Source organism: Bipolaris maydis (genome assembly GCF_028858645.1).
Source record: "Bipolaris maydis strain C4 unplaced genomic scaffold PSV08scaffold_2, whole genome shotgun sequence".
Classification (NCBI taxonomy): domain Eukaryota; kingdom Fungi; phylum Ascomycota; class Dothideomycetes; order Pleosporales; family Pleosporaceae; genus Bipolaris; species Bipolaris maydis.
Window position 1 is genome coordinate 682,043 of NW_027093858.1, and position 26,343 is coordinate 708,385.

General features: G+C 50.4%; 14 protein-coding genes across 14 annotated transcripts; 4 read left to right on the forward strand and 10 right to left on the reverse strand.

Annotated features, from left to right (window-relative positions):
- The first annotated feature begins 56 nt into the window (after positions 1-56).
- On the forward strand, positions 57-602 carry PSV08DRAFT_263506 (uncharacterized protein). The gene is made up of 3 exons (XM_014229423.1): positions 57-176; positions 228-338; positions 396-602. The coding sequence occupies exons 1-3, from the start codon at positions 111-113 to the stop codon at positions 549-551; spliced, it is 333 nt and encodes a 110-aa protein (XP_014084898.1). The 5' UTR covers positions 57-110; the 3' UTR covers positions 552-602.
- On the reverse strand, positions 567-1,561 carry PSV08DRAFT_194486 (uncharacterized protein). Its single transcript, XM_014229422.2, has 2 exons — positions 792-1,561; positions 567-741 (listed from the first exon to the last, which is right to left on the reverse strand). Exons 1-2 carry the CDS (start codon positions 1,492-1,494, stop codon positions 701-703), a joined length of 744 nt encoding a protein of 247 aa, XP_014084897.1. The 5' UTR covers positions 1,495-1,561; the 3' UTR covers positions 567-700.
- Positions 1,562-2,104: 543 nt separating this feature from the next.
- PSV08DRAFT_263523 (uncharacterized protein) lies at positions 2,105-2,796 on the reverse strand. Its single transcript, XM_014229421.2, has one exon. The coding sequence runs from the start codon at positions 2,759-2,761 to the stop codon at positions 2,297-2,299; it is 465 nt and encodes a 154-aa protein (XP_014084896.1). The 5' UTR covers positions 2,762-2,796; the 3' UTR covers positions 2,105-2,296.
- A 1,022-nt stretch (positions 2,797-3,818) lies between these two features.
- PSV08DRAFT_398649 (uncharacterized protein) lies at positions 3,819-5,344 on the reverse strand. The gene is made up of 3 exons (XM_066093563.1): positions 4,941-5,344; positions 4,500-4,850; positions 3,819-4,449 (listed from the first exon to the last, which is right to left on the reverse strand). Exons 1-3 carry the CDS (start codon positions 5,227-5,229, stop codon positions 4,214-4,216), a joined length of 876 nt encoding a protein of 291 aa, XP_065949729.1. The 5' UTR covers positions 5,230-5,344; the 3' UTR covers positions 3,819-4,213.
- Positions 5,345-6,529: 1,185 nt separating this feature from the next.
- On the forward strand, positions 6,530-7,759 carry PSV08DRAFT_398650 (40S ribosomal protein eS8). The gene is made up of 4 exons (XM_014229419.2): positions 6,530-6,585; positions 6,844-6,871; positions 6,925-6,993; positions 7,042-7,759. Exons 2-4 carry the CDS (start codon positions 6,867-6,869, stop codon positions 7,574-7,576), a joined length of 609 nt encoding a protein of 202 aa, XP_014084894.1. The 5' UTR covers positions 6,530-6,585; positions 6,844-6,866; the 3' UTR covers positions 7,577-7,759.
- A 524-nt stretch (positions 7,760-8,283) lies between these two features.
- Positions 8,284-10,387, reverse strand: PSV08DRAFT_407078 (malate synthase). Its single transcript, XM_014229418.2, has 4 exons — positions 9,926-10,387; positions 9,449-9,873; positions 8,612-9,396; positions 8,284-8,558 (listed from the first exon to the last, which is right to left on the reverse strand). The coding sequence occupies exons 1-4, from the start codon at positions 10,284-10,286 to the stop codon at positions 8,501-8,503; spliced, it is 1,629 nt and encodes a 542-aa protein (XP_014084893.1). The 5' UTR covers positions 10,287-10,387; the 3' UTR covers positions 8,284-8,500.
- Positions 10,388-11,031: 644 nt separating this feature from the next.
- On the reverse strand, positions 11,032-12,143 carry PSV08DRAFT_358726 (uncharacterized protein). The gene is made up of 2 exons (XM_014229417.2): positions 11,612-12,143; positions 11,032-11,557 (listed from the first exon to the last, which is right to left on the reverse strand). The coding sequence occupies exons 1-2, from the start codon at positions 11,864-11,866 to the stop codon at positions 11,243-11,245; spliced, it is 570 nt and encodes a 189-aa protein (XP_014084892.1). The 5' UTR covers positions 11,867-12,143; the 3' UTR covers positions 11,032-11,242.
- A 727-nt stretch (positions 12,144-12,870) lies between these two features.
- Positions 12,871-13,465, reverse strand: PSV08DRAFT_383785 (uncharacterized protein; the record flags this gene model as incomplete). Its single annotated transcript, XM_066093427.1, has 1 exon — positions 12,871-13,465. The coding sequence occupies one exon, from the start codon at positions 13,463-13,465 to the stop codon at positions 13,019-13,021; it is 447 nt and encodes a 148-aa protein (XP_065949730.1). The 3' UTR covers positions 12,871-13,018.
- Positions 13,466-14,032: 567 nt separating this feature from the next.
- On the reverse strand, positions 14,033-15,866 carry PSV08DRAFT_358727 (uncharacterized protein; the record flags this gene model as incomplete). The annotated part of the gene is made up of 2 exons (XM_014229415.1): positions 14,033-14,299; positions 14,361-15,866. 2 exons carry the CDS (start codon positions 15,864-15,866, stop codon positions 14,033-14,035), a joined length of 1,773 nt encoding a protein of 590 aa, XP_014084890.1.
- A 525-nt stretch (positions 15,867-16,391) lies between these two features.
- Positions 16,392-17,821, reverse strand: PSV08DRAFT_358728 (uncharacterized protein). The gene is made up of 5 exons (XM_066092968.1): positions 17,406-17,821; positions 17,262-17,345; positions 17,121-17,209; positions 16,661-17,075; positions 16,392-16,599 (listed from the first exon to the last, which is right to left on the reverse strand). Exons 1-5 carry the CDS (start codon positions 17,646-17,648, stop codon positions 16,585-16,587), a joined length of 846 nt encoding a protein of 281 aa, XP_065949731.1. The 5' UTR covers positions 17,649-17,821; the 3' UTR covers positions 16,392-16,584.
- A 553-nt stretch (positions 17,822-18,374) lies between these two features.
- On the forward strand, positions 18,375-19,460 carry PSV08DRAFT_398656 (cytochrome c-like domain-containing protein). Its single transcript, XM_014229413.2, has 4 exons — positions 18,375-18,471; positions 18,744-18,775; positions 18,856-19,014; positions 19,073-19,460. The coding sequence occupies exons 1-4, from the start codon at positions 18,456-18,458 to the stop codon at positions 19,190-19,192; spliced, it is 327 nt and encodes a 108-aa protein (XP_014084888.1). The 5' UTR covers positions 18,375-18,455; the 3' UTR covers positions 19,193-19,460.
- Positions 19,461-20,200: 740 nt separating this feature from the next.
- Positions 20,201-22,425, forward strand: PSV08DRAFT_407080 (mitochondrial branched-chain alpha-ketoacid dehydrogenase kinase-domain-containing protein). Its single transcript, XM_066093764.1, has 5 exons — positions 20,201-20,335; positions 20,382-20,406; positions 20,457-20,653; positions 20,702-21,717; positions 21,866-22,425. The coding sequence occupies exons 1-5, from the start codon at positions 20,294-20,296 to the stop codon at positions 22,107-22,109; spliced, it is 1,524 nt and encodes a 507-aa protein (XP_065949732.1). The 5' UTR covers positions 20,201-20,293; the 3' UTR covers positions 22,110-22,425.
- On the reverse strand, positions 22,383-23,440 carry PSV08DRAFT_398658 (uncharacterized protein). Its single transcript, XM_066093564.1, has 2 exons — positions 22,881-23,440; positions 22,383-22,765 (listed from the first exon to the last, which is right to left on the reverse strand). Exons 1-2 carry the CDS (start codon positions 23,337-23,339, stop codon positions 22,556-22,558), a joined length of 669 nt encoding a protein of 222 aa, XP_065949733.1. The 5' UTR covers positions 23,340-23,440; the 3' UTR covers positions 22,383-22,555.
- A 171-nt stretch (positions 23,441-23,611) lies between these two features.
- Positions 23,612-25,751, reverse strand: PSV08DRAFT_263608 (6-phosphofructo-2-kinase-domain-containing protein). Its single transcript, XM_014229411.1, has 3 exons — positions 25,309-25,751; positions 24,669-25,255; positions 23,612-24,622 (listed from the first exon to the last, which is right to left on the reverse strand). Exons 1-3 carry the CDS (start codon positions 25,478-25,480, stop codon positions 23,999-24,001), a joined length of 1,383 nt encoding a protein of 460 aa, XP_014084886.1. The 5' UTR covers positions 25,481-25,751; the 3' UTR covers positions 23,612-23,998.
- Between the last annotated feature and the right edge of the window lie 592 nt (positions 25,752-26,343).

The window sequence follows — 26,343 nt, forward strand, 5'->3', positions numbered from 1 at the left end:
TCCGAGGCCCCATCCACCGTGGGGATTGTGCCCCTCTCAGTTGTGATATCATGTCGTGATTGATGCCTCCTCACTCAAACTTAGGCACTTGTGAACGCTGAAAATTTAAAATGACGATAATTCATATTGTTCTCTTTGAGTGGAAGCCCACTGTTTCCTCAGAACAGATTTCAGAAGTACTAAACATCAGCATATACACTGGCGATTACAAATCTAACGGCCAATAGGTATGCAAACAGATGCTCGCTCTCAGGGACAAATGCATCCATCCTACCTCCCAAAAACCGTACATTAAATCATTTTCTGGGGGAAAGAACAACAGCCCTGAAGGCCACTCTGTATGTCCACCCTCAAGGCCAGCTCCAAATTTAAACTCAGTTGCTTACGCTCACAAGGGTAACTTTACCCACGGATTTGTTGTAGAATTTGAGAGTGAGGAAGATCGCGACTACTACGTCTACAAGGACCCAGCACATCAAGACTTTGTAAAACTCTCTGGCGAAGTGGTAAATGGTGTGAAGGTCATAGACTACGAGCCTGGAAAGTTGTGAAACTGCGTTGTAAGTAGATGCAAGGGAGCAATTGTAATGACTTCATATGTATAGCGTAGAAATAATGCTTCGGATTGTAGACTGTATGTAACGCCAGATATGCAACGCCCGTAATGCTTCTATAATATGACAAACAACTCGTAAGGGTATCATGATACACTGAATGATTCTCCGCATCCGCACTGCTCAGCTGTTGAATTGTTAGCGCTTGTTCCTTGATGTGGCCAAAACCAAACTCACTGATGTTTGGATTCTTGAAGATGAACCGCTCGTTGAGCTTGTCCTCCAACCAATCCATCTCACTACCAATAATGTTCAACAACGCCTTATTGTCAATCAACACCTTGACGCCATCTTGTTCAACCTGTTCGTCCAGCGGGCTCGGCTTGTCCACATACTCCAGGTGATATGCCAAGCCCGAACAGCCCTTTGCCTTTGTGCCTATTCGGATGAGCTTGGGCTCTGGCAATTCGAGGAGTTCGCGCAAGTGCGCCACAGCCGAAGGCGATAGCTTAATTGTCGCCTTTCGAGGCCCAAAGTTGTATCGGCGCGGCCGAAGTGGCTTGCTAGGGCTTGCGACCTGCTGAGGCTTTTGTGCTTCGCCTTCGGGTATGCGGACGGTGGTTTGTTCGGCCTGGGAGGCTGCGTTGCGGTCGTGCGAAGGTGTTTGTGGTAATGTTGTGTTCTTTGCCTCGGTAGCTCCACCAGCAATTGAAGTGTCGGGTACGCCAACGTTGCGTGGTGGCGGCTCTGGATATAATGACGAAGGGTGGTATGCGGTCGCCGTCTGCATCTGGCGCTTGGCTGACTGGCGCCTGGGGAGCGATGAGGCGAAGGACCGAGAGCATTGCGGGCATCTGCGGGGAGCAAACGGGGTCGCGGCGAATCGTAGAAAGGATGTACTTGAGCGCACAAGCGCTCCGGTGGTACGAGGTAGTGACATGATCGCAGGGCCGTGGATGGAAATGCGCTGCGACGTAGGGAGATGGGGTGCGCCTGTCGTGTGAGTTGAAGGTAAAGTACTGGCAGCTGAATGATAACCAAATTCGTTCAAGGCTATGTCATCCGCTGCAAATCCCGACACGGGGCACAATTAGAAAGCACGAGTCGTTGATTGGTCGAAACACCACGGGATTCCGAGGTCTCGGAAATGCACGCCTGTCGTCTTGTCATGCTTGAGCACCACCACAAAACACTCTCATCTCACACCATTTGCTTAGTTGTCATCATGTTTTCACCGAGAATCCCGCACCATGCTAACACGGCATTCAGATACAGCCTTTGTAAAAGACTCATCTAGATGCTAGCAATCTAAGGCATGGATGACTCCCAAAGTTGTCAACGCTAACGCACTCTCTTCAATCAGCAAAGCAAAATCAACACAGACCTTTGATCATGTCACACACTAATAAAGAAACCCACAAGTGTTCGGTGATCTCTTCATTCTCTCGTTTTTCTGTTCAAACATCAATTCTCTAGAAAATCTCTCGGTCATAATGTCACCACTCAAATATCACCAAGTTTCAGTCTTTCATCTTTTGCAAAAACAATTGGTATTAAATCCTTCGTGTATTACTCAGATCCATCCGATCTGATTCTTCTAATATCAAAAAACTCCCAAGCTACCGAATCCCGCAGTGGTATATTGCTATCCCAAAAAGCACTTTTGTTTTCCGTTTCCGTTTCGTCTGTCAACCATTACTTCCACCTCCAATTCTTTTCAAGAACCCCTCTCTACATCCCATCTATTGGCGCATGTGCAGTCCATAGGTCTGGTTGTAGGCAGCGTTGACGCTCCTGTGGTGCTCGATAGCCCTGGTCTTGAGAGCCTTCCACGCCTTCTGGTAGTTCCTGGGGCCAGCCTCCTTGACCTCGCTGACGCTAGAGTTCCTGGGTGCTTCGGCACTCTGCCTTGGGCTAGAGACGGCAGATGAGTTCCTGGAGGCGGAGGGAGAGTTGCCGGGGCTGTAGTAGACAGCGAAGGCCTCGTTCATCTCGCGGTGGTGCTTCTTGATAGCTTTCCAGGCCTTGGCGGCGTTGGTAGGGTTCTTGGGTGCGGATGGACCGGCAACAGAAGAGCTGCGGGAAGCTTCAGGTGAAGCTGTTCGAGAGGCAGGTGATGAGCCGGTGTAGTAGGTGTTGCATGCGGCATTGACGCTCTCGTGGTGAGCCTTTGCGCGGCTGGCAATGGTGTTGAGGAAGTTAGGCATTGTGATTGTTGGTGTTGTTGGTTCGATGTATTCGAAGTTGATGAGAGTAGTAGTGGTAAGTAGTAGTAGAGGCTTGTACTTGATGCTCTGGTATGCTTTGCTGAGTTGATGCCCTTCATCCTGCCGTACCCACCCTCCCCTTTATACTCCCCAGACACTCCCCCAGAATCTTCGCCATGACACCCGCCAAGCATCGTGACACCCCCCTGGACACCGACGTTTTCTTTGCAAAGAAATTTCTCAGCATGCCTTGCACGCGCCCTTCCACGCATTTACAATAATACGGAGAACTTCCGCGATCAAGGCAGCATGCCCATTGGCTGCAGAGGCTGACAAACCCACATAATTCAGTCAGCAAGGTCCTTCACAGGGCGTGTGGGCGTGCGTGACCCACACATTCATGACAACAAGATGATCCACGCCCTACTGCACTTTTCCGGAGGGCCCGCCGGATCGCTTCCCGCAGGCGGCTAATTATGTCAGAGCGCATGCGCAGGAGGACGCTGCGATCACGAGTTTTTCACCTCATGGCCGTTAGCTGTTAGAAGACTGCCTTTGGAGGCATGGTGGGGGAAAACTCTGTTATTGGCCGTCTCACCACCGTCGCCCTGGCCCAACATGCGCGCTTTTCCGTCGTCGAGTTGCCCGTCGGATGCCAAGTTTGCACCGGTATTAAGTAGTCTAGACGCCGCCCATGGCATTTCGAGTGGATGTTTGTACGTAAAGTTGCGCATTTATTTTTGTTCATGTCCCTTAACTGCTAGGCGAATGCCCTTGGAGGTTTGGTGATGCAAATTTTTGACCATGGCTGACTTGTTCCTGTCACCGGTTGAATGACGAATATGTGGTACCATGTAATTGTGATGTGGCCGTGAATAACGTTTGTTGAGTCCTCTAGAGTACGATGTTCCAGCATCTTCGTCACGTCTATTATTGTGTTTTCTCCTGATTTTGTGCACGGTTGGCTGGCATACGACGATCATGAGACATTTTCGACAACTGCTTCAACTTCGCAGGAGTAATTGCAAATTTTCAAGGGGTTTCTTGTTTTTCCTGTCAACACATCGATTTTTGCACAAGCGAATGCAGTGCGACAATGCAGGAAACCGTTTTTTCTATATTTCATGCTATTGATCCAGCGCCATTTGACGCACAGTAACTTTCCAGCAAGCGAGTTCCCACGAGACCATATGTTCCAGTACATCTCTCCATAGGTGCAAAGCATAAGAGCCTACACCCCACAAAACCAGTCGAGGCACACTCTCTAGCCTACCATTGGATATGGTACTATGATGCCGTACCGCTCCAGCACTAGTCGCTTTCACAATGGGATAGGAATACACTTCCCCGGTCAAGTGGATTCCTTTCCACACTCACCGCCAGACCACGTCTCAAATGAACTCGGACCCCTTGTCAACGTGACAATTGTTGTCACAGACTGTAGAGCGATAGTCATGCCCTATACCGCAACTGCTGACCCACTGGGTTCGAGGCTAGGCTTCGTCCCGTCAACACTGGATTCCCGTCGGGGATCAGCGTGGCCTCTGGACCCATTATGATGTGGCCTGCACGATTGGCTGTATACATCTGCTCTCTGAAGCTCAAGGGAGCTGGTATTACAGCGTTATAAGTGCCGCCGGATACAGGAATGACGCTGGATGTCTCTCCGTTAACGACAAGCACTGTTGCTGAAGGTGAAAAAGAGAGCGTCATTCCTGAGATGTTGAGTGGCTCTCACCAGGGACAATTATTTGTCCCTCAAGCACATGTTCTGATCGGAAGCCTAGCATTGCCATTGTGGTGGCCATAGTAAGTATTAGTGGTGGTGCTACTGGCGGCGCGTGTGTTGTTTGATGGTAATTTGGCTGCAGAGATATTGTGATTGTGCCGAAAATCACTTCCGCCTGGCTATTTGAAGTTCGGATCTCAATAGGCGTGTTAATCACAGTAACGGGCTTACCAGGAATGACAGTATATGAGCCTCCTATGACAAAGTTATCACCATATAGCTTCTGCTCAACAATGACAGTCGTTGAGGCAGCAGAAACTGTAGCGATTGGATGTGTTTGGGCGATCAGTGGAGCAGGGCCTAGTCGCTTTGTAGAGCCATGCTAAACCTCAACCGGTGTTTCTAACCAGCCAGTAGCTGTGACTTCAACCACCGGATAACATCCTCTACATTGTCGGGCAGCATTGAAATTGGGACCGGTAATATCATGATGGCTATTGGGTTCTCCATCTGCGATGCGAGCGGTGCTATTCGTCGAAGGTTTTGGTTTGTCGATTGCATGGGTACACTTCTCGTGGTATTGCCCGGGGATGTAATCAAAGTGGTCGTTGCATCTATGGGAGATATCCTGGTGGAGATGATCACCAGATGTGAGGTCTGCACTGATATGATGGGGATCGAATTCGGTAGCGCGGGTACTGAAGGGACACAAACTTGAGGAGAGGTTTGACTCAGTCATGTATCCACCGGCTTTGATAGAGAAATGGTAGTGACAGATCTAGAAAACTTGAACTCAGCCGAAGATGGCATTTCAGTTTAGTTAGTGATCGATGACGCTGAATGTAATACCTCACTTGACCCCGGCGCTACCATACAAAGGCTTTCTGCTGCCACTACTGACCTGTAGCCGAGTACTGTTTTGGATTGGGTAAGCCCAACCAACTTCAGTGAATTAAGGACTACGAGGCCCGATACCTACCTGCTTGAGTAACCCTTACCCGGGTTACGCATGAACATATAAGATGTGCTAGAAACAAGTAGCATTAGTCCGCCCGCTTGTATCACAGTGAGTGCAAAACATAGTTGTTCAAAAAAAGGAAGTGAGAAATGCATGGCGCTAGTAACGGAAAAGGAGAAGAGACACACTATACGTTCTCACACTTTCCCCCAGATGAAATAACTACACAAGGTATTGGATGCGGTAGCCTACTGTTGCAATCAAAGTTACTGGCATGGACATCTCCGTCTTCTGAAAAGACCGGTAAAGTTGCCGCTGGCTCTGCTACACTTAGGCAGAGTCGTGCAGAACACCTACTTAGGTTGCTATTGATTAGATTTCTCAAGCCTGCGACCATCTACGTGCCGATGGGAAACACCCGAGCCTAGAGACAGCTTTAACCGGCGTGGAAACAAGATATGAAAAGTCAGCTGTGTGTTTACCAACAACCGGTATCTCCCAAGTGTCTTAATGAACTCCAATCCTGCATGGTACCCGCCCTTAATGTATACCTGGGAGGACTCAAGTGGAGGGGCCAATGGTGATTGTGCATGTGTTCGCAAGGATTCCGCAACCAGGTACAAGGAAAGTTTGGAGAGGGCTTGACACAAAAGCCACTTGCTATACACAGAGCATATTTGTTGATATTTATGCGTTGGTGAGTTCTGCAATAGATGTTGTGGTACAAATTTAGCTGATAAATCGGCAATGTTGAGCCCACGAAGTCCCACCCCGACGATGTTGACAGGGACAGTTGGAGCAATTTCAGCGAGCACGTGTAATCACAAGCTACGTCGACTACCTGCGCTGTGCATCCATCATCTGCCCCAATTACTAGGACACTTGAAAAAACGATTGCTCTGTCGCCAGGGGCTAATCGATACAAAAATGCGAAAATGTGGAAAAGGTTGCTGAATAGGATAGAGCAGCGAATGGTGGGGGGCAAGACGCGCAGAAGCGCACCTGCTCGCTTATTGTTTAGCGTGGCCTTGGCACCAACGCTCAGAACTCGAAAATCACCTTGAATTTCCCGACTTCTTCTGACAAGCGCCAACTAACCCCACGACAACACAGATTGCACCGGAAGACCAAACACAGGTACGCTACAGAGAACGCCTTGTAATCGAGATATGGAAGCCGTTCAGCATTGCGAAATCGACACCGCTCCGCCATCGTGACCCAGCTGTATGCTTACGCCAACGGAAGACATTGTCGCACGCGAACACTTCAATCGCACAGAGATGAACACTTCCGCTCTGGGCTATACGATGCAAAGGATTGTAGTGGCGGAGTAGAGCAATGCTGCGGATTCGGAAATCACACAGGAAGAACAACAGCTAATTTAATTGTGGGCAGCAGTCTTCTGAACAACCGCAATCATGGGGTATCTATCTCTTTCTCCCCCGTCGCTTGACTTCATCCACTGACAATTCCCAGTATCTCACGAGACTCTCGCCACAAGCGTTCCGCGTCCGGTGCGAAGCGCGCATACTACCGCAAGAAGAGGTATGCATAACCCGATCGCTTCTCTAGTCATGTCTAACATGGCTTCAGGGCTTTCGAGAAGGGTCGCCAGCCTGCCAATACCCGTATTGGCACTAAGCGTATCCATCTTGTCCGCACCCGTGGCGGCAACCGCAAGTTCCGTGCTCTCCGTCTCGAGTCCGGCAACTTCTCCTGGGGCTCTGAGGGCATCGCCAAGAAGACCCGTGTCATCGGTGTCGTCTACCACCCCTCCAACAACGAGCTCGTCCGTACCAACACCCTGACCCGCTCCGCTATCGTCCAGATCGATGCCGCTCCCTTCAGGCAATGGTACGAGGCCCACTACGGCTCCTCGCTCGGCCGCAGGAGGCAGGCCAAGGCCGGTGAGAAGGAGGAGGACAAGAAGAAGTCCAACTCGGTCACCAAGAAGCAGGCTGAGCGCCTCAAGACCAGTGGAAAGATTGAGAATGCTGTTGAGAAGCAGTTCGAGGCCGGTCGTCTGTACGCCGCTGTCTCTTCCCGTCCCGGCCAGAGCGGTCGCTGCGACGGTTACGTCCTCGAGGGTGAGGAGCTTGCTTTCTACCAGCGTCTCCTCAGGAAGTAAAGGTGATATTTGGGGCTTCTTCGGTGCATCGGTCAGGTCAAAATGGGTGTTTAGTCATGTATCTGGTCTGCATAGTCGCGGGACACTGAATGCACTCGGCATGATAACGCCACTTCTCTAGATACCACGAGACTATGAATCATGGTTTTCAATGTTCATGTGAAGCGAGTTTTTACTCTGCAGATTCTTCTTCTCTGTTCATGCCAAGACCCACGTTCCTGTTGACCTTTTACCCATGTACATGTTCTGTCCAATACATAGAAGTGCATAACTGGTAGGTCGCCTTTGCACTAGGCAATGTCGCCTAGTCTGCTCTCTTGAATTTCCTCGAGCCATTCTGTAACTACAACCCACACCACCGTCACAACCTTTCTCAACCTAGATGAATGATCAAAATAGGGTACCATGGAAATAACAAAACAACTCATAATATGGACAGGAACTATTATCAAACTAGCCATAGCAATATCTATACAAACATCAAACGATTTCCCGTTCACACGATTTTTTTTTCACATGTCAGACGAACCGTGTTCGCCTACCAGAACCGCTCTTGTACGATCGACCATGCATCCCCCTCTCTCCAAGAATCTGGGCTATACCTCGGCTGCATGTGTTTCCTTACAATTTCGACGCTGCGATGGGCGAGCCGGTCTATGAGTGATGTGGAGCACCGTTAGCTTTTGATCGATTCACATGCAATACTGTTTTCAAGGGGAGAGAAAGGCATAACACTGGGCTAGCAGATGGATAAAAGCAAGCAGTACAAGATTACAAAGCGCTTTAAGATTTGCGCGATTTCTTATCTTTGGCTCGAAAATAGCCATGTGTGGTATAAAGTTACAGACTAGCAAAAAAACAGCAGACGAGGCACTTTTCATATGCTCAATACGCCAAGGAAAACATTAGGTTTCGCACCGCAGTTTACAACTTGGAGGCACCCTTGGGTGGACCTACGTTTGTGATTTCATTGTAGAGAAGACTATGATCTTATTAGTGAGTGTTTCTTATGACTTGGGAAGATTTGTTACTTACGATGTCAAGAACTCGGCATAGTCTTCTCCAGTGACCTGACTTTCAAAGTACTTGGCCGCAAGATGATACTTGTTTCCCTTTGGTGCCTTGTCGCTAAGTGCATTGGCTTGCTCCTTCAGCAGCTTGAGAGCATAGTCCTTTGTGACCTTCTTGCCCTCTGCAGTTTGGACGTTGTGCTTGGCCCATTGCCAAAGCTGACTCCTTGAGACTTCGGCGGTAGCAGCGTCCTCCATGAGGTAGTTGATTGGTACACAACCAACGCCGCGGATCCAGGCCTCCATGTAGGCAAGACCAATGTCGAGATTCTTGCGGATTCCGGCCTCGGTGACCTTGCCAGGTACGTTCATGTTAAGTAGGTCATTAGCAGTGATGTGAACATCCTCGCGGCGGACGTGCATCTGGTTGGGAGTGGGCATGTGCTCATTGAAGATTTCACTCGCAATGGCTGCGAGCGCTGGATGAGCTACCCATGTGCCGTCGTGACCAGCACGTACCTCACGGAGCTTGTCCGCACGAACCTTGGCCATGGCAGCGTCATTTGCTTGCTGGTCGTTCTTGATGGGGATCTGGGCTGCCATGCCGCCCATCGCGTGAACGCCACGCCTGTGACATGTCTTGATGAGAAGCTTGACATAGGCATCCATGAAGGGCGATGTCATGGTGACAGAGTCACGGTCAGGAAGGACAAAGTTGGGGTTCTGACGGAAGCGCTTGATGGTGCTGAAGATGTAGTCCCAACGGCCGCAGTTGAGACCAGAGGAGTGGTCGCGAAGCTCGTAGATGATCTATAATATGATTAGCACAAGAATCTTCTATCTGGGCAAGTTTTTGACATACCTCGTCCATCTCGAAGGCAGCAGTGATGGTCTCAATCAAGACTGTTCCACGGATGGTTCCACGCTTCATGCCAATGTAGTCCTGGGCCAGGTTGAAGACATCGTTCCAGAGTCTAGCCTCAAGGTGCGACTCCATCTTGGGCAGGTAGAAGTATGGGCCAGCTCCGCGCTTGACAAGCTCATGTGCGTTGTGGAAGAAGTACAGTCCAAAATCGAAAAGACCACCGGAGATAGGTTCGCCGTCAACGGTGAAGTGCTTCTCCTCGAGGTGCCAGCCACGGGCACGAGCGATGAGTGTGGGTAGTGTTCGGTCTGTGCGAAGCTTGTACTCCTTCTCGCCTTGCTTGAAGTCGACCTGCCTGCGAATGGCATCATACAGGTTCAATTGACCGTTGATCATGTTGTCCCATGTCGGTGCGGATGAATCTGCAAAAGATTAATGATGAAGCTCTCATCCGGTTCAGCGGAAATCGCATACCCTCAAAGTCAGCCATGTAAGTCCAGACATCGGAGTTCAGGGCGTTGACGACCATCTTGCGATCGGTTGGGCCAGTAATCTCGACGCGCCTGTCGACAAGACCAGGCGCTGGTGGTGCACCCTTCCAAGCATCGTTCTCTCGAATGTGCTTGGTCTCTGGGAGGAAGTCGAGAAGGTTTCCCTTGTCGAGCTCAGCCTGTCGAATCACTCGTCGCTGAAGAAGGGCTTTCCTGCGTTCATTGAATGTGCGGTGGAGGAGCGCAAGGAAGACGCAAGCGTCCTTGCTGAGGATATGGCGGTTCTTATCATTGAGGTCGCCGAGGATGTTGACCTCTCTTAGGATGCGTTCGGGATTGGCCATTATGATTTTCTAAGTGTACTTGTATGAAATTCTGTGTATGTAGAGCTACGAGGGATGACAGGTGAGATGGAAGGGAAATGCGGTTCAAGTATGTAATGTGCGGAGAAGGCCAGGCGGCTGGTAGACAATACTATTTATGATGCAGACGTCACCCATCTTCAATGCCTGGGCCGAGGATCTGCCTGGTCGACAGACTGATGCAGACTAGTCGGCTTGATGTGAATGGTGAGCTAAAGGCGTTGCTTCGGCGGAGAGGAGCTTCAAGCTTGTGACGATGCCAAGACCCGGAGCTCAAATGCGGGGATAAGGGCTGCACGCAGGCATTGATTTGTCCCACCAGCATCACAACCCCTGGAAAAGCACGCATTCTGGAACCATTTCAAGACGACAGATTTGCTGCGATACCGCCATTGTGCTTATTTGCAGCTGATTGCATGGATGGTGCAGGTTGCAGACGGACTGAGGCGGCAATTAACGGAGGATGTGATGCTGAGGCTCGCACGACGAGTCCACTCCCGGTAGTTCGCCGGCCGTTCCCGATACCACACCATCACCATGGCTAAGCAACTGCCGTTTCGCCGCGGCACTCAAGCATTGGCTTTCTGGGGCATTGAGGTATTCTTATGATCAGACATGATGTCTGCCCGCACCTTGGTCGTGCTGATCGCGGAGAGGAGGCGTAATCCATCGTCATGAGCGCATGCATAAGCTGGGCAAGATGAAAGATAAGACAATGGCCTTCGTAGGTATTAAATAAGATCTATATTACTCAACTCGCATCTTGAACAAGGACTATCTACGCTCCGCCGCCATGCATTGTTGTACTTCTAATACTAAACATTATGGTTCTACGCTCTAGCAAACACAATCATTAGGGATATTCGGTACCATCCACGACCCGACCTCGGCACAACCATGTTAAGCTCATCACATTGCCGAGCACCCTTCACTCCCACTCAGGCCTTCGAAGGTGTAATCTTGAAAGGCTTCTTCGACTGTAGAAGCCCCCAATTACACTCGCCCGCACTGCAGACACCACCAAGACTTCCTTTGCTATCGAAATGCCCCTTCGCCTCAAAGGTCGCCTTGTACTGAGTATCCAGATATATCTTCTCCGCGACACGCGTAAATTTGAGGTCGAAATTGCTGGATGAGAAGCCACTTGTGCCTTCATACACATGCATAAACCAGTAACCGTTTGAGGTTGAATCGCAAGGCCATGCGCGGCCGATGGGGGAATCACCATGGATATACCATTTGGCTTCGCAATTCTAGTATTCTTATTAGGATGCCATCGAACGCCAAGATCAGCACGTGAAGCTTACCACCCCCTTGCTTCCAGCAGGCACTATAATTTGGCTGCCATCGCTCGAAGTACCAAGGTTGATCGCATTCGGGTCGGTTATATTCGCCTTAAGGGTACCCCAAGGGTAGCTTCCTGGGCGTCCCATAGGCACGGAAACTGCGAGGTCTGTTACCTGCCAATCTTGTAGTGCATTCTGACGGGCTGCAAGAGGAGATGCAGTTGCAGAGGATGCAAATGCGAGGAGAGTGATGACAGAAGTGGTGGTGAATTGCATCTTGGAGATATTTGACAATTTGATAGTTAACACAGTCGTAGATAGAGAGCTGCTTGGATAGAGGCGTTTGAAAGTGGTTTGTGTTCGTCCATTGTGTAGACTTCCCTTCTCTTATATACTACAAGCTACTTCCAGCAAGAGTATTGTTACCATCGGTTATCCCCAAAACCCAACCCAAAAGATACCAGCAGTCACTCCTTCGAGGCGTGTTGTTCTGTAGAGGTTGCATCGTCTACTCCGTCTTCAGGCACCCCACCCTATATTTAGTAACGATCGGTATCGTCATTCCTGGATTTTGTTGTAATGGAACCGTCATTCTGAAGCATTCTCCTAATTTTCAGGCAGTACTGTAGATGAGTTAGTTGTCTCTATTACAAGCGCGTGAAATCTGGAAGGTGCAGTTCCTCCTGTGCCGACAAGAGATCTCTGCGTATCTTTGCTGTTATGGAAGCAGTTTCGCTGGTATCCGCTGCGTCTCCAATCGATATGCGCCACCATCTTACAGCGCCGGCACTGAGATTAAAGAATATGTAAAAGGTGGTGCTGCAACCCTCGTATTCGAGGTATGCATATCACACATCAATACTCTGTGAATTGTCGTACAGATTACTTCTTGACAAAACTCGGCTCCCAAGATCGATTAATGCAACTCCATGGATTAGTGTGTTCTTCGGTGATTCCGTATATTATGCGTGCGGCGCCCTGCAGCCTCTAGCTACATAATGCACAGCACGTCGTGGTAGAATAACGTTCCATGCGTTCAACAGACGTTGTTGCAATGCGTCATACCAGTTATACCTTATCTTAGGCTTAATCGATTAACCAGCTATTGCGAAATGGGAGACGGAGGTTGTTTCATTGGCCAGGACTTGGCGAAGTAGGCAGTGCTACGATATATTAAAATGCTCATTGTTTTTTCAGCGCGCTGTAGGTATAGTGATGACGCTGACACATGGAGAAAAGACATAAGAGCGATGGATCGAATGCGAAAAAAATATGACTTCGAGTCCTATACTGAATACAAACATGAAAGGAAAACCCATCAAATAAACGCCCATAGTCGCGTATGCGCCACACGAAATCCTTAATCCAATGCTATCCAGGTAATTATCCAAATCGTATTGTGTTGGGTCCAGTTGTTTTTATTCGCCATCAGAATCCCCCACGCCTCGCCCTCAGCGACTCATTGTAACGTTCCTGCAATTGTTGGCGAGCCGCTCTCTCATTTGTGTTTTCCCAGTTCCTAATGACCATTGGCTGATAAGTGGACCGCGACGACAGGGGTAGGTATTCCGCATCTAGTGCATCCAATAAGCTCGCGTCCATGATCACGTGACTAAACTTACTGGGCCGTAGGCGTCGTGTGATCCAATGAAACGGCCTGCATAGCCACTTGCGCGATTTAGGTGGTGAAAACAAGACGCTAACAAGTGCGATCAACACGGCAATGATGGCTACGCATACACCAGCAAGGGTCAATACATCCTGTCTTGACCATTGCGACTCGAGTAGAGGTGATGCAACGAGTACTTGACTGGCATTATTTACAAGAGGAGCGGCATTGGGGGCGCGAGGGGCTGCCCAGACAAGTGCAGGCATGATTTGAAAATGAAAAGGTAGGTAAGAATGTGAGTAGAGTAGTTGACTTATAGAGGGCAGAAGACGATGATACTTTGGCGGTGGTGAGTGTAAGCGCAGAGACCTTTCCTTACATACACGATCATATGACGCTAAGTCTGGTTTTCTGGTTAGCCTTAGTATAGATCATCTTATGATTGGGTCAAATACGAAGCTATTTCATAAGGAGCTACGTTAGCTCACATCTATCAGCCAAGGGTTGCACAGCCTCCATAGTTGAGCCTTGGATATCTGTTAATTCGGCTAGCCGTGGGGGGCCCGGTTTGCTTTTGGTTAAAAAAGCCAAAAGACCCCCTCGAAAACCTGCCGCAGAGAGCCGCAGCCAAACCATCGGTATTCGGTGGCACCAGGCTGGGTGTTCGATAGCATCAGGCTGAGAGTAACGGTACTGGCCTGCAAAGCTGATATGCATTCGTCTGCACACTAAGCACCTTGAACATCGCGATGGGAAATCATTGAGTAACTCTCATACCTATGCCTCCTCTTCTACATACATGGCATTTGACGTTCTGAACTCCCCGGTAACACTTAACCACTCCCATCTTCCCCATCCTCCCACTCACTGTCCAAGTGATGTCCATCTATAGTCCTCCAAGTATCCTCTCCATCGCTCGGTTCGTCATTAAACATCATCCACAGCTCCATTAGCGTATTTCGCGGTCTCTGCACTTGCACTTCCGAATCTGTAGTTGTATGATCGCTGTTGTCGAGAGAAGGCGCCAAACTAAGAATGCGGATAGCTTTTGTCGGAAAGATGCGACCAGGCCCATCTTCTTCCTGTCGCTGACCAATAGTCTATGCTACGAGTTAAATTTCTATTGCAAACTGCCATCACTTCTGGAAGGATTAAACTCACAGCATATGTTGTCATAATAGCATCATCATACAATGCCATAAAACTGACTGGAACCATCAATTGAGGTGTCGAGCCCGTAAGGAGCGAGTACGAAGGTCGATTTCTGTTCTTGCCGTCTTCAAAGTCAATTCGATTTTCAGCGTTTAGCGCAACAACATGTATTCTGTTTTGGATTCCAAACATGATGCGGTGATTTCGCACAGATAACCATCCGCCGAGATCGAAATCCGACCCGTCGGAATCGCACTCGAGAATCTGGCCATAGCTGGCTGTGCTCTTGGGCCCGTTTTCAAGTGCCTTACGAATATCGGAGCATATAAAAACGCGACCAAAGCGGGAGAAGCCAACAAAGAGGTTGCTATCGCGGTCTAGCATACCGGCGCCCCACTCATCCTCGCCATTCCTGGGGTGATTTGGGTCGACAGGCGCGTTTGGCAGGGGGCCCTTGCCCAGCTCAATAGGAGTAAGGCGATTCCTGCGTGGCGAGGCGGGAGGGAAAATCCGTCTGGTCTGGCCATGGCGTAATCCATACATTGATTCCCTGAAAGAGGGATCGTTGATGGGTGGTAGCGGATGCACATAGTACTTGTCTGTGCAATGCGATGGCTGCAGATGGCCCAAGCAGTTTCCTGACTCTTTATCATACACATGATACCCGCGCGTGCCCATAGAGTAAACTACCAAATCCTCGTTTTGGTCCAGATGGCCTACTGCATCTTGCTCAATGCGAAGATGAGTAGTGAGTTTGGGTGGAGTTTGCTTCATGTCATACACAAAGCCCTGGCCTTCTACTGAAACAACTACCAATGTCCAATACGAAAGCTGGAATCCTCTCGTCTGACAATCGTGATCGAGGACAGCAATACGCTTGAACACTCCTCTTTCGGTGCCCTCTTCATCTGTTCGCCATACCTCCAGCGCGTCGCCCTCACGATCAAACACTGCTGTCCCATCTTGGTATTCGAGATGCGCGTATGGCCTAACAGCATGCTCTTCTGTTGTATCTAGCACAGAAGGCAACCGCCACAAGAGGCGGCCTGAGTCCATATCCGTAACGTTGAAGCCACCAGCATGCGAAGTAGAGATGAACAAGCGACGTTTGAAGTCTACCTTGAACCGCCATATGGCATCATTGCCAACCTGTAGGACGGATTCGCGGGTCACAGGCCGTGGCGCATCCCAATTGCGCTCAAGCAACGTTTGACGCTTGCACAAGTCTTTCCAAGATGTAACATTGTCGAAGAATTTAGAAAAACTGGTAGAGTTTTCAAGGAAAGAGAAATCGCGAGCGTTGCTGTGTGATTGTAGACGTTTTGGTGGGTGTACAGTTTTGGAGGGAGAGGAATAGATGGCGTCCTGGTGGGTGTGGTCGATAAATTGCTGCCAAGCACGTGATACGCAGATGAGAGAGCCCAGTGTAGAGATAGGCGTGAAGTCAAGGATGCGGAGGACAATCTCCGGCGGAAGAGCCGCAAGCGGATCCGTAATGTTGGGGAAGGCAGCCATTGTGTATTGCCGGTTGCTAATAGCGATTCGGGAAGTTGATGTTCCGACCCGCGGTTGTGCTGTCGAAGGCTTTGGTACAACAATATTGTCGGTGAACTGTCAAAGTAGCTTCCCGATGAAGTCATTGTGGAGACGTCACGTTAATCAAGCCACAAATCAACATTGTCGATAACACATATGCACCCTCGAACATAGCTGTCGTCTACATGCCGAATTTCAAAGGGAAAGGGGTCACTATGGAATGAGGATGGTTGCGCGTACCTTTGGTTCAAAGTGCACGTGCATGCTTTCTAAAAAAACTACTAGTACTCACAGGTAGTCTATGGTAGCCCAGGCAAAAACCATCACTACTACTACATATTTGAGCAAATTATATCATAAGCTCATTTGAAAAACAATGAATATATCTCTCTATATAGTCGGTTGTAAATTGATAAATTCGCGCTTACCCGTACCGTCTCTGCGAATTGATGCCGCTTTTCATCAAGGCAAAGGTGTATGAAATGGCTATGGGCAGGCAAAATACAATCATTCTAAAGAAATTCGACTAATTCTGGATCCTTAATCGCTTCTAGATTGACTTGTGTGCAAAGCACTTTAGAAACTATGAATCAGCATACATGTACAATCTGATAAGCAGGCAGAAGCACAGCCAACTGGAATCTTGCTACGAGTGTACGACTGACTCAAGGCGGGAACATGATGAGTATCATCGATGCTACCAAATATAAGGCTGCCGGAACGTAGATGTTAGTACATGACTAGAAGTTTGGAAAGTCTCAAAGCAAACTGACCTGGTTCTCCCATGTCCAGAAGGTGCCGCTGTGCTGTATGCCTTTGCTCGTGATTACTTCAATCATCTTTACAACCGATTCTTCTGGTGAAATGATACCCTCTACTGTCCATGGGAGTTGGATGTTTGCCATGTCAGTCGCTACTTCACCTGGATGCATGCACAAAATGATTGTATCGTCGTCCTTCCGCTTCAATTCGGCGGCCATGTGTCTCGCTGCCATGTTTAGTGCAGCCTTGGACGCAGCATATGCGGCAAACCCATCCTCCATCTCACGAAAGTTGCCATGGGAACCCGAATCACTGGACATGAAGACAATTGTGCCTATGGGGATGTTTGTTTGCAGAAGCTTCTGTGCTGCGATGATGGGTCCGATGGTGTTTGTGTGCAAGTGGAAAGCGAATTCATCAAACGATCTATGTGAAGTCAGCATCCATGATCTCGACCATGACTACCGTCACCCGGATATACTGGATTTGTTGCGAATGCACGCTTTAGCCTCAACCAGAAAAGCGTGACCGCGACGAGGAACGTACAGCTCAGTGGCCCTCTGTAACGGTTAGTGCAGCCCCTTGCATATATGTGCATGATGTCGAACTTACATTCGGGTATCTTAGCACTCCTGCATTTAGCACTACATAGTCGATCTTCAGGTTCGGCTGTGCTGCCAGTTGGGCGACGAATTTCTGACAGTGTCAGCCCCTCTTAGTCTCGCAACAGGAACGGAATGGGATCGGCGTCCGTACTTGGATGCTCTGTTCGGACAAGATATCGCATGTGTACATTTGACATCGGCCATGATCGCCACCTGCTTGTCCCCACAGGCCACTGGCATGCCCAGCCCAAGGCTCTCTCACAGTAGCTATGATGCGTTCGTTCCTCGCTAACAACTGTTTGACGAATTCCAGACCAATCCCTCGGCTAGCGCCGAGTATCAGCCATGTTTTGAAGTTCTCGTCAGCATATAAGATACTTGGAATCTGATTCATCCTGTCGGTTGAGGTGTGGCGGGGCAGAACTCAATGATGTCAACCAAGAAACTGGGTCACAAACGGACGGCGGCGGATTGCTAGTAGAAAGGCAAGATGAGTGTGATCGTGGCTGGGGAATGTAACACTAATGTACTGCTTTCTAGATCACGAGAGCCGGCATTCATCAACCTGAACGAGAACGTGAAGATGTGTGGGTTCATGGACATGTCACGTTGATTTACGGACCCTTGCGCGGCATCGTATTTGGTATGTAGAGCCGGCGTCCTGCAGGGAAGCCAACGGACCAGACCCTGGGAAAGCCGACGACCAGAGTATGTAGGGGAGAATAATTGCTTTTGGCATACATGTACTCTTAACATGGACATGTGCGTGGACTTGGCATATGTACTGGCAACTGCCCAGGGTTGCTTGCGGGCGACGTCATGACAGCATCGACTGATGGATAAAATGCAGGATTGCCGAGTACCAGGAAAGTGGCTGGACAAAGGCAGCCCTGGCACAGAGGCTCTTGTTTGCCCTACTCCAGGCGTCCTCGGACCGGTTCCACCCGACCGCCTTTGCTCCTGACTTTTACTGCATCTCTGATTCGCCGCATGCAGGCGCTAGCCGCGATGGAATGACGGGCCCTGACGCGAGCGCAGTCACGTGTTTGGCTTTTTCCATTGCCTCTGCCAGCTTTTTTGTCGCTCATTCCAGTTTCCATCGCTGCTTCCTTTCACCACTCCACAAGTCTCACTCTTCTCTCACGCTTGAACACTACTTGGCTACTACCTAACCAACCCTCATACCTCTCATCTTATCACAATGGGCTACGAAAAGGGTACGTTTTCCTGACTCCAACCAGACGTCATCGGTCGTCTCCCATTTTGCCTGCCTCGTCTTGCCTCCTGCTTCCAACGCCCATTGAGCCTGCGCGCACATGGGCAACTGGCCTCCCTGAGAAGCAGCATCTTCTCAGAACACAAGCCGGCTAGATTTTGGCAGCCCACGAGGCAGTGTGCAAAATATGGCAGGTTTGCGACATGGCATGATGGCTCGCTTGGCAGTACAATAAATTTTATCGTCATGCAGACTGCTGACATATCCTTGCAGGCGATGCTAAGAAGGGTGCCAACCTCTTCAAGGTACGGATACACTGAGATGACGCCGGATACATCCCTCGTCGCATCCTTCGTCCGCCGAACCTTCTCTAACCACACTGTAGACCCGTTGCGCTCAGTGCCACACCCTGAAGGCCGGTGAGGGCAACAAGATTGGCCCCGAGCTACACGGCCTCTTCGGCCGCAAGACTGGTTCCGTCTCTGGCTACTCATACACCGATGCCAACAAGCAAAAGGGCATCGAGTGGAACCACGACACTCTCGTATGTGACGCCCTACCAAGACAAATATCACCCGACAGTCAATGCTAACGCAACACAGTTCGAGTACCTCGAGAACCCCAAGAAGTACATTCCCGGTACCAAGATGGCCTTTGGCGGTCTCAAGAAGCCCAAGGACCGTAACGATTTGATCACCTTCCTTGAGGAGGAGACCAAATAAGCGTCCCATTTCCACGTTGACGTTTACCGACACTCCGACACTCCACGACCCTTCTCTAATACCTCTTCGACCCAAGATCTCTTTGGATTGTATCAACATCGATGATAGACGAACGACTGAGGCGGTGAGCGCGGTTTTAGCGCGTTACTGTTCCATGTAGATTATGTTTGGTGTACGATTTTAGGGCGTTTTTTCGATGTGGTGCAGCATAGACCTGGTTTGGAACTTGGCGGCACGTTCGAAATAACAATTCTCCTCTATTTACTTATGCTCTCGTTGCCTCTCGGGGCGTTGCTCTTGACGTGTGAAAAGGGTGATATGCGGTGGCACAGAGTCCGCACATTTTGGTCCTACCTTGGCAGCCAATGGCGAGTCGGGCAAATTTTCTGACACGTTGCGGGAATTTCGACAATAGGGGACCGTATTTGGAGCGGTTGCATCATGTGTACCTATGGTAGTACGTCCGCCTAGCTCCATATGGTGCGGCTCACGCGAGTGTCTGGGCATCCTCGGAGCTGAGGAACATGCAGCAAGGAACATGCGCTCTGCCGGCGCCTCCTCCGACAACTAGCCGAGGATCATGTGGCTGGAGCTGTGTGCTTGTCCAGGGCGATACACTGACGTTGTCGCATCCCATGCATTGGCGACGGCAGGCGCCAGAAAAGAAAACAAGACAGATAGTCGTGTCTTAACCAATACCGTCTCGTCAGGCGTGGGATAAGAGGCTCATGGACGCGGATTGCCTGTGACGCTGCTGCGCGTGCTTCTCCACGCTCAAGTCGAAAAGTGTGGGGGAAGGCGCAAGTGCTCTCCAATCAGTTGTGGCATTGCCGGGGAACTCCGTGTACATCTCATCATTTAGCCATACGCATATTTACACGGGCTCTTGTGCCACCTCTCCCTTCTCTCACTCAAGTCGACTCGTCGCAAACCGCCCCAACACAGCATTCCACGCGCCGTTACCTCGGCCGGTTCATCGCCGTCCATTAGCGTCATAGTGGGGGCGTTCGGCAGCTTGGACGGGGGGACACCACCACCGACCACAGCACTTTGGCGAGCACACAGCGACAAAGGCCGTTACGGCCTTGAACAACTGCCATCATGTCGTGGAAACGGAGCGAGAGGCTGATGGAAACCATCAAGGTAGGGGACTCACCCTACGACGCAATCACAGCTAATCCTCGCATAGCACTATAGCAACTTTCCGGCGACCGGTCCGTATCCTCGAGTCTTGGTGTCATCTGTCTTTCTAATTCCTCTCCAGGTGTGTCCCTGCGGCAGATGGTGCAGTTTGGCGAGAAGCCATCGACGGGAACCCTTTTCCGCGCGTCGCAGTTCCTATCTGAAGAACTTCCCATACGGTTAGCACATCGCGTGCAAGAGCTCAACGACCTCCCCGATGGCCTCAACGAGATGCCATCCATTTGCAGGGTGCGCGACTGGTACGCGCAGTCATTCGAGGTATGTGCGGTAACAGCTCGCTGAATAGCTTGACTCACACAGCGCTAGGAACTCGTCGAACTGCCACGACCACAACTCTCGAGCGAGATCAAAGAACGATTACTGAAACCAGCAAAAAAGAGCGGCGACAAGAACTTGATGAGCAAACCAACACAAAACCCAAGCATCAGAACTGGACAGTACCGATCCGCACCAGCGTCGAATGGAAATCACAATGGCAACGGCAATGGCAACGGCAACGGGATCACCAAAGAGGTCAAGGGTGCAAGCCGGAGATACTATGTCGCTGCAGACGACGGTCAGGATTGGCCACCAGAGCTCAGCGCATACAACACAAAGTTTGCCGAGACTTTGGAGAAGATCAAACGGCGGCATGACAGCGTCGTTACTACTGTCGCGCAGGGCATCCTCGAGTGGAAGCGCAAGAGGCAACGGATGCACATTGACCACAACATACAGGCTTTCCTGGACCGTTTCTACATGTCGCGTATTGGAATTCGGATGCTCATCGGCCAGCACATTGCCCTCACCGACCAACGCTCACGGAGTGATCCAAACTACGTTGGTATCATATGCACCAAGACAAACGTACAAGAACTGGCGCAAGAAGCCATTGAAAATGCGCGCTTTGTATGCGAGGATCATTATGGATTATTTGACGCTCCAAAGGTGCAGCTTGTGTGCAACCCCGAGATCAACTTCATGTACGTGCCTGGGCATCTGTCGCACATGCTCTTCGAGACTCTGAAGAACTCGCTGCGTGCTGTAGTAGAGCGACATGGTCAAGAAAAAGAGGCATTCCCCGTGACTAAAGTCATTGTTGCAGAGGGTAAAGAGGATATCACGATCAAAATCTCAGATGAAGGAGGTGGCATTCCTAGATCATCGATTCCACTCGTCTGGACATATATGTACACGACTGTGGACCAAACGCCCAACCTGGACCCAGATTTCAACAAGAATGATTTCAAAGCACCAATGGCTGGTTTCGGCTATGGCCTACCTATTTCTCGGCTATATGCACGGTACTTTGGTGGAGACTTGAAGTTGATCTCGATGGAAGGGTATGTATCAACATAGCTCGGTTCCTTATGGCAGAAAAAATGGCTTGAAACTGACTCTTTTTGATAGTTACGGCACCGATGTCTACCTCCATCTCAACCGCCTCTCATCTTCCTCAGAGCCTTTGCAATAGCAATTACCTGTCATGAGGGGCGGATGGACATCGAGCGAACTCATCCGATCATCCCGAGGAATGGCGCAGGGTAACGGTTCGCGCAAATACAACCCGTTCCTGGCTAGCAAGGCTATGAAGTTGAAGTTGAGCGGCCAGGTTAGCAGGGAAATCAGTGAGAGACGACAAGTTGGTGATGCAGAAGACATGTTTGCGGAGAAGGGTGCTGGTGAGGGTGATAAACCGTGGTGGCGCAATGTCGGCATGGAAGAGGGAATGTGAAGAGGACATAGGAATGGGGCGTTTGGTAGAGCTTTTGAGGGTCAGCTTGGAAACGCCGCTGTGAAGAGATGGAGGCAGTGGCGCGCGTTCTTCCTTGTTGTTGTTGTTGTTGTTGAAATCAATGTAAGTAACTGGCGCGCTTGGGAATGCGTACATGAGGTGTTTGGGCATACATTGGAAAAAAAAAAGGAAAAGAATGGGGGGGTTCTGGGAATTCATTCGTTATGAACCCCATACATATATCCCCTTAGGCCTAGGGGAGAAAACAGGTTACGAACGCAAGTATCTAATGCAACGAGTAACGTGCCTCTTTGGATCTGGTTGTACTTGAAGAAGAAAAAGGTCGTGATGTGAAGATGTATCTATGTACATGAGTGGGTATAAAGCTGTTTGTGAAAATCATGATACTAAACCCCCTTCCCCTTCTCCGCTCATTAAAGTCGTACCTACTGTCCCACCCCCGAACTCACCCTCTTCCTCATCTTCGCAACCTCCCTCTCCTTACCCTTTCCATTCCTCGCCGGACTCCCCAACCCCTCTCCATCGCGACCCTGCTGCGACCCCTCCCACTCATCGCGCCAAACAATCGCATCCTTCGCACACGTCTCGAGCCCAAGCAGTACATTGCGGTAATATGCCCGCGTCTGCGTTATACTCTATTTCACTCGTCAGTCCAAACAACCCCCCCACCTCTCCAAAAAAAAAGCCCACTCTTTCCACGATATCAGGGAAAGAAAGGGAAAGGAAAAAAAGAAAAGGGAAACAACGAACCTCATTCCTCACCCCCGCAATCCACATAATCATCTCTTCACTGTCCAGTATCCCCGCCGCCTCATCGCGTCGCTGCCTCTCTTCATACCCCCACGCTCTACTCGCTTGGGCTCCCGCCGATTTACCAGCACCACCACTGCTACTGCTGCTACTACTGTTGCCAAGATTGTAATTTTTGCCTCGCGCTTGCAGGTTGCGGCGCAGGTCTTCGTCTTTTTTGGTGTGCGCGCTGCGCGGGTCGAAGGGAGGTGGTGGACCGCGGTGGTGGTGGTGGCGTGGGTGCGATGGGGATCCGGCGTGTGGTGTGACGCTTGCGGGGGATGGTGCGGGTGCGGTGGGTGTTTGAGTCGAGTGTGAGGCGGGTATGGGGGGGTCTAGGATGGCGTCTGAGGCGGAAGCATGGTGCTGGGGCGGGTGGAGCGGAGGGTAGCCCGTGTTTGTGGTTGGTGGCGGTGACATTGTCGCATTGCTGTGAGCTGTCGTCTTTTTTTTTCTGCTCCTCCAAAAGGTTTGTAGGGGGAGTTTGTGGTTTGGTGTCGGGCGTTGGTGGTAGGAGTAGTGGTAGTAATGACAGAAGCAGTAGTCGTTTGGTTGCGGAGGTGAAGTGGGGTGCGGCACAGCCCGTTGCTGCAATGTCCGCGGGAGAGGCTGAGATGGGAAGGTGGGCAGTACGTACCGACACCTGGGTAATGGAACACATCTAGTTTTCTAGAACGTTGATCATACTCCTATATCAAACACGTATGTTTATATTCCAACTTCGACGCCAAGAATGAAAACTAGGTACACGAATTTCTATTCAAGCATTGCTGTTTGTGATACCAGTTGTCTGCCCTCCTAACGTTACGACAGCAAAGTTTAACTCCCTCCAATCTAATACCCATTACTCTGAGTGCTTGCCGTCTAATAATGTTTTGACCAAAACCGCAGAAATGCCACCTATACCATATGCCTCAACGCACACACCGAAATAGCCAACGTACAATCGATCAAAGACCCCTCATTCGTCTATCGTGCTGTTGACAGCTTATTCACTAGCTCCTTCATAACGCTTCTCCCAACGTTCACTCCTGGATAATGCGGGCTGCAAATTTTTCCAGGAATTAAACGAAACAAAGCTATGTGCTACCGTTTGCCGGCTGATGCTCGGCCTTGGTACCCTTTCCACGCCAGGTACTGACGGCCGGTATGTCGGCTTTCAACCTTTCCTCCTGTGTCGAGTACGCCTTTGGTGTCAATTTTATCAATGTGTGCAGAGGCACTTCCATCCAGGGGCTCTGTTCCTGTGGTACATTCATGAAATAGGCATAAATGCATCGCAAAATGGCTTGATGCGTAACAATCAAAATGTTCTCGCTGCGCTCCAGTTCCATGATAATGGGCTCGAGTCGAATAACGACATCGCGGTATGACTCTCCACCAAGATAGCGGTAGTTGTATTTGTCTTCATCACGCTGTTTGAAGTCTTCCGGGTATTTTTGCTCGATTTGTGCGTACGTAAGTCCGTCGCAGACACCGGAGTCGAGTTCGTCAAGCGCCTTCCACTCCAACTTTTCAAAGGGCAAGAATCGTGCCGTCTGAATTGTTCGCTTCAAGGTCGATGTCCATACCGTGAGCTTGCGGCCATCGCCGACGGACTTTGCGACGAGACCTGGGAGCGCATGCGCGTAAGCGTCGCCACGGGCTGAGAGGTTCGCGTCTCCTCCAATCTGCCCTGTGAGGTTGTATTCCGACTCGCCGTGCTACCATAGTTAGCATTGAACTCCAGGCGTCGTGGTGCCAACTTACTCGTGATAACCAAATAGATCGTGGTTTGATGTGCAGGTTCATCAAGTAGTACACAACTCTACTCTGGAGGTAGTCCTGGATCTGGTTGATAATGACTTGTTTGCCAACATTGATGAGCTTGACATATGTGAGGTCACGCTCATCCTCATCAATTGTCTGGTAAACCTTTTCGTAGTTTCGAATGCGGTTGCGGAAATCGGCTGCGGCAGCCTCAGGGTCCTGGCCAACGTAATCTGGAGAGGTTGTCTTCACTTCCAATATGTTGCTCATGATGAGCTCCTCGTCGTCACATTTGGACTCGACAAAGAGTGTCTCGATGTTGTCCGCAGTGCATCGTTCCTGTATCCATCTTCGTCGGCTCTTTGTAGAGTTTGTCGCATCAAGGATCGCGACCAATCCCTTGCCCTCGGAAAACCATTTGCACATGTCGTTGACAGCCGCTTCGGCGGCTGCTTTTCGGAGGCGCTCTCCTTCTGGGTTCGATGTGTCGAAAAATTCGGCCGAGGGGTTAGGGGTTGCAGTGCGACGATACTGCCCAACATTGAACGTCTTGGATTTGATCGATAGCCAATGTAGGTAGCGGACAACTACGAAGTACTTGGTCAGGGGCGGCATGCGCACGTGTGGAAAAGGGACATACCTTTCTGTGCAATCAAGCTCTTGCCTCGCGCGGGCAAGCCGACCATGACGACGCATATCCGAGTGTCTTCAGCCTGTATACCAGCACCGTTAGTCTTTCTGCTTGGCCGTACGAAATCGCCGGCAGGCACAGCGCGCATATTTGGCGCATATGTTCCATTGGTGTCCGTCATGTTGTGCGGCGAGTCCAGCTCCCTAAGATGCAGTGACGGGAAAAAAAAGGCGGGCAAGGTAAGAAAGAGAAAGAGGAGGATAGAGAAAAGCAACAGGTCGGAATCTCGCCCGAAGGTGTTCCGATGGCGCAGGGACAAATTGCGGCTTTTTAATCAAAGAGGCGGCAATGACAAGTATTGGGCGGTCAAGGGGAGAGGCTCCCGAGCGGCAGGTCGTTTAGTGGTGGGTTTGGGCTGAAGCAATAGCGGTAAGGGCGTGGGGTGTTGTGTTGCAGAATCGTGAGCTCGGTCCGGCCATCAAGAAGCGAAAGGACGATGGATTGACGATTGACAACGATTCCCCGCATTCGGTGCCGTTGTCCTTCTTTTCACCAGCAAGCGTTCGGATTGCGGCTCCAAACTAGCGGGCGCAGTGGAGCAGACACTGCTGCAAGATTCTCATTCGACAGCCAGACATTCTCATCTGCAATCGAGCCCGTCTCCCCGGACGGACGGATGGCTGTTGTAACCATTCCAATATGCGCGATTGCTTGTGCCTCGCGATGCGTACATGGCTGTCGGCCAGCGTCTCGGTCTGCTGGCCCTATGCCGCTGGCTCTGTGGCTCCAAACGGTCGCGCTGCTACACTCTTTTTCTTTGGTCGTGTGCCATGATGCCATAGTCCTCTGCGCCATGACGACAACGGCTCCAGTCGCATGGCTAGGGGTAGTCCAGACACATGCCTTAAGCCGCCGAATGCCGGAACGTCGCAAAGAGGGTGAAATTTCTTAACCAAGTTCATGCCAGCCATGGCAAAAAATGGGCCAGAGTCATGGTGGCAGCCTGCAGTCTGCCCAAGGAATACGAGCTTACTTACCGTCGAG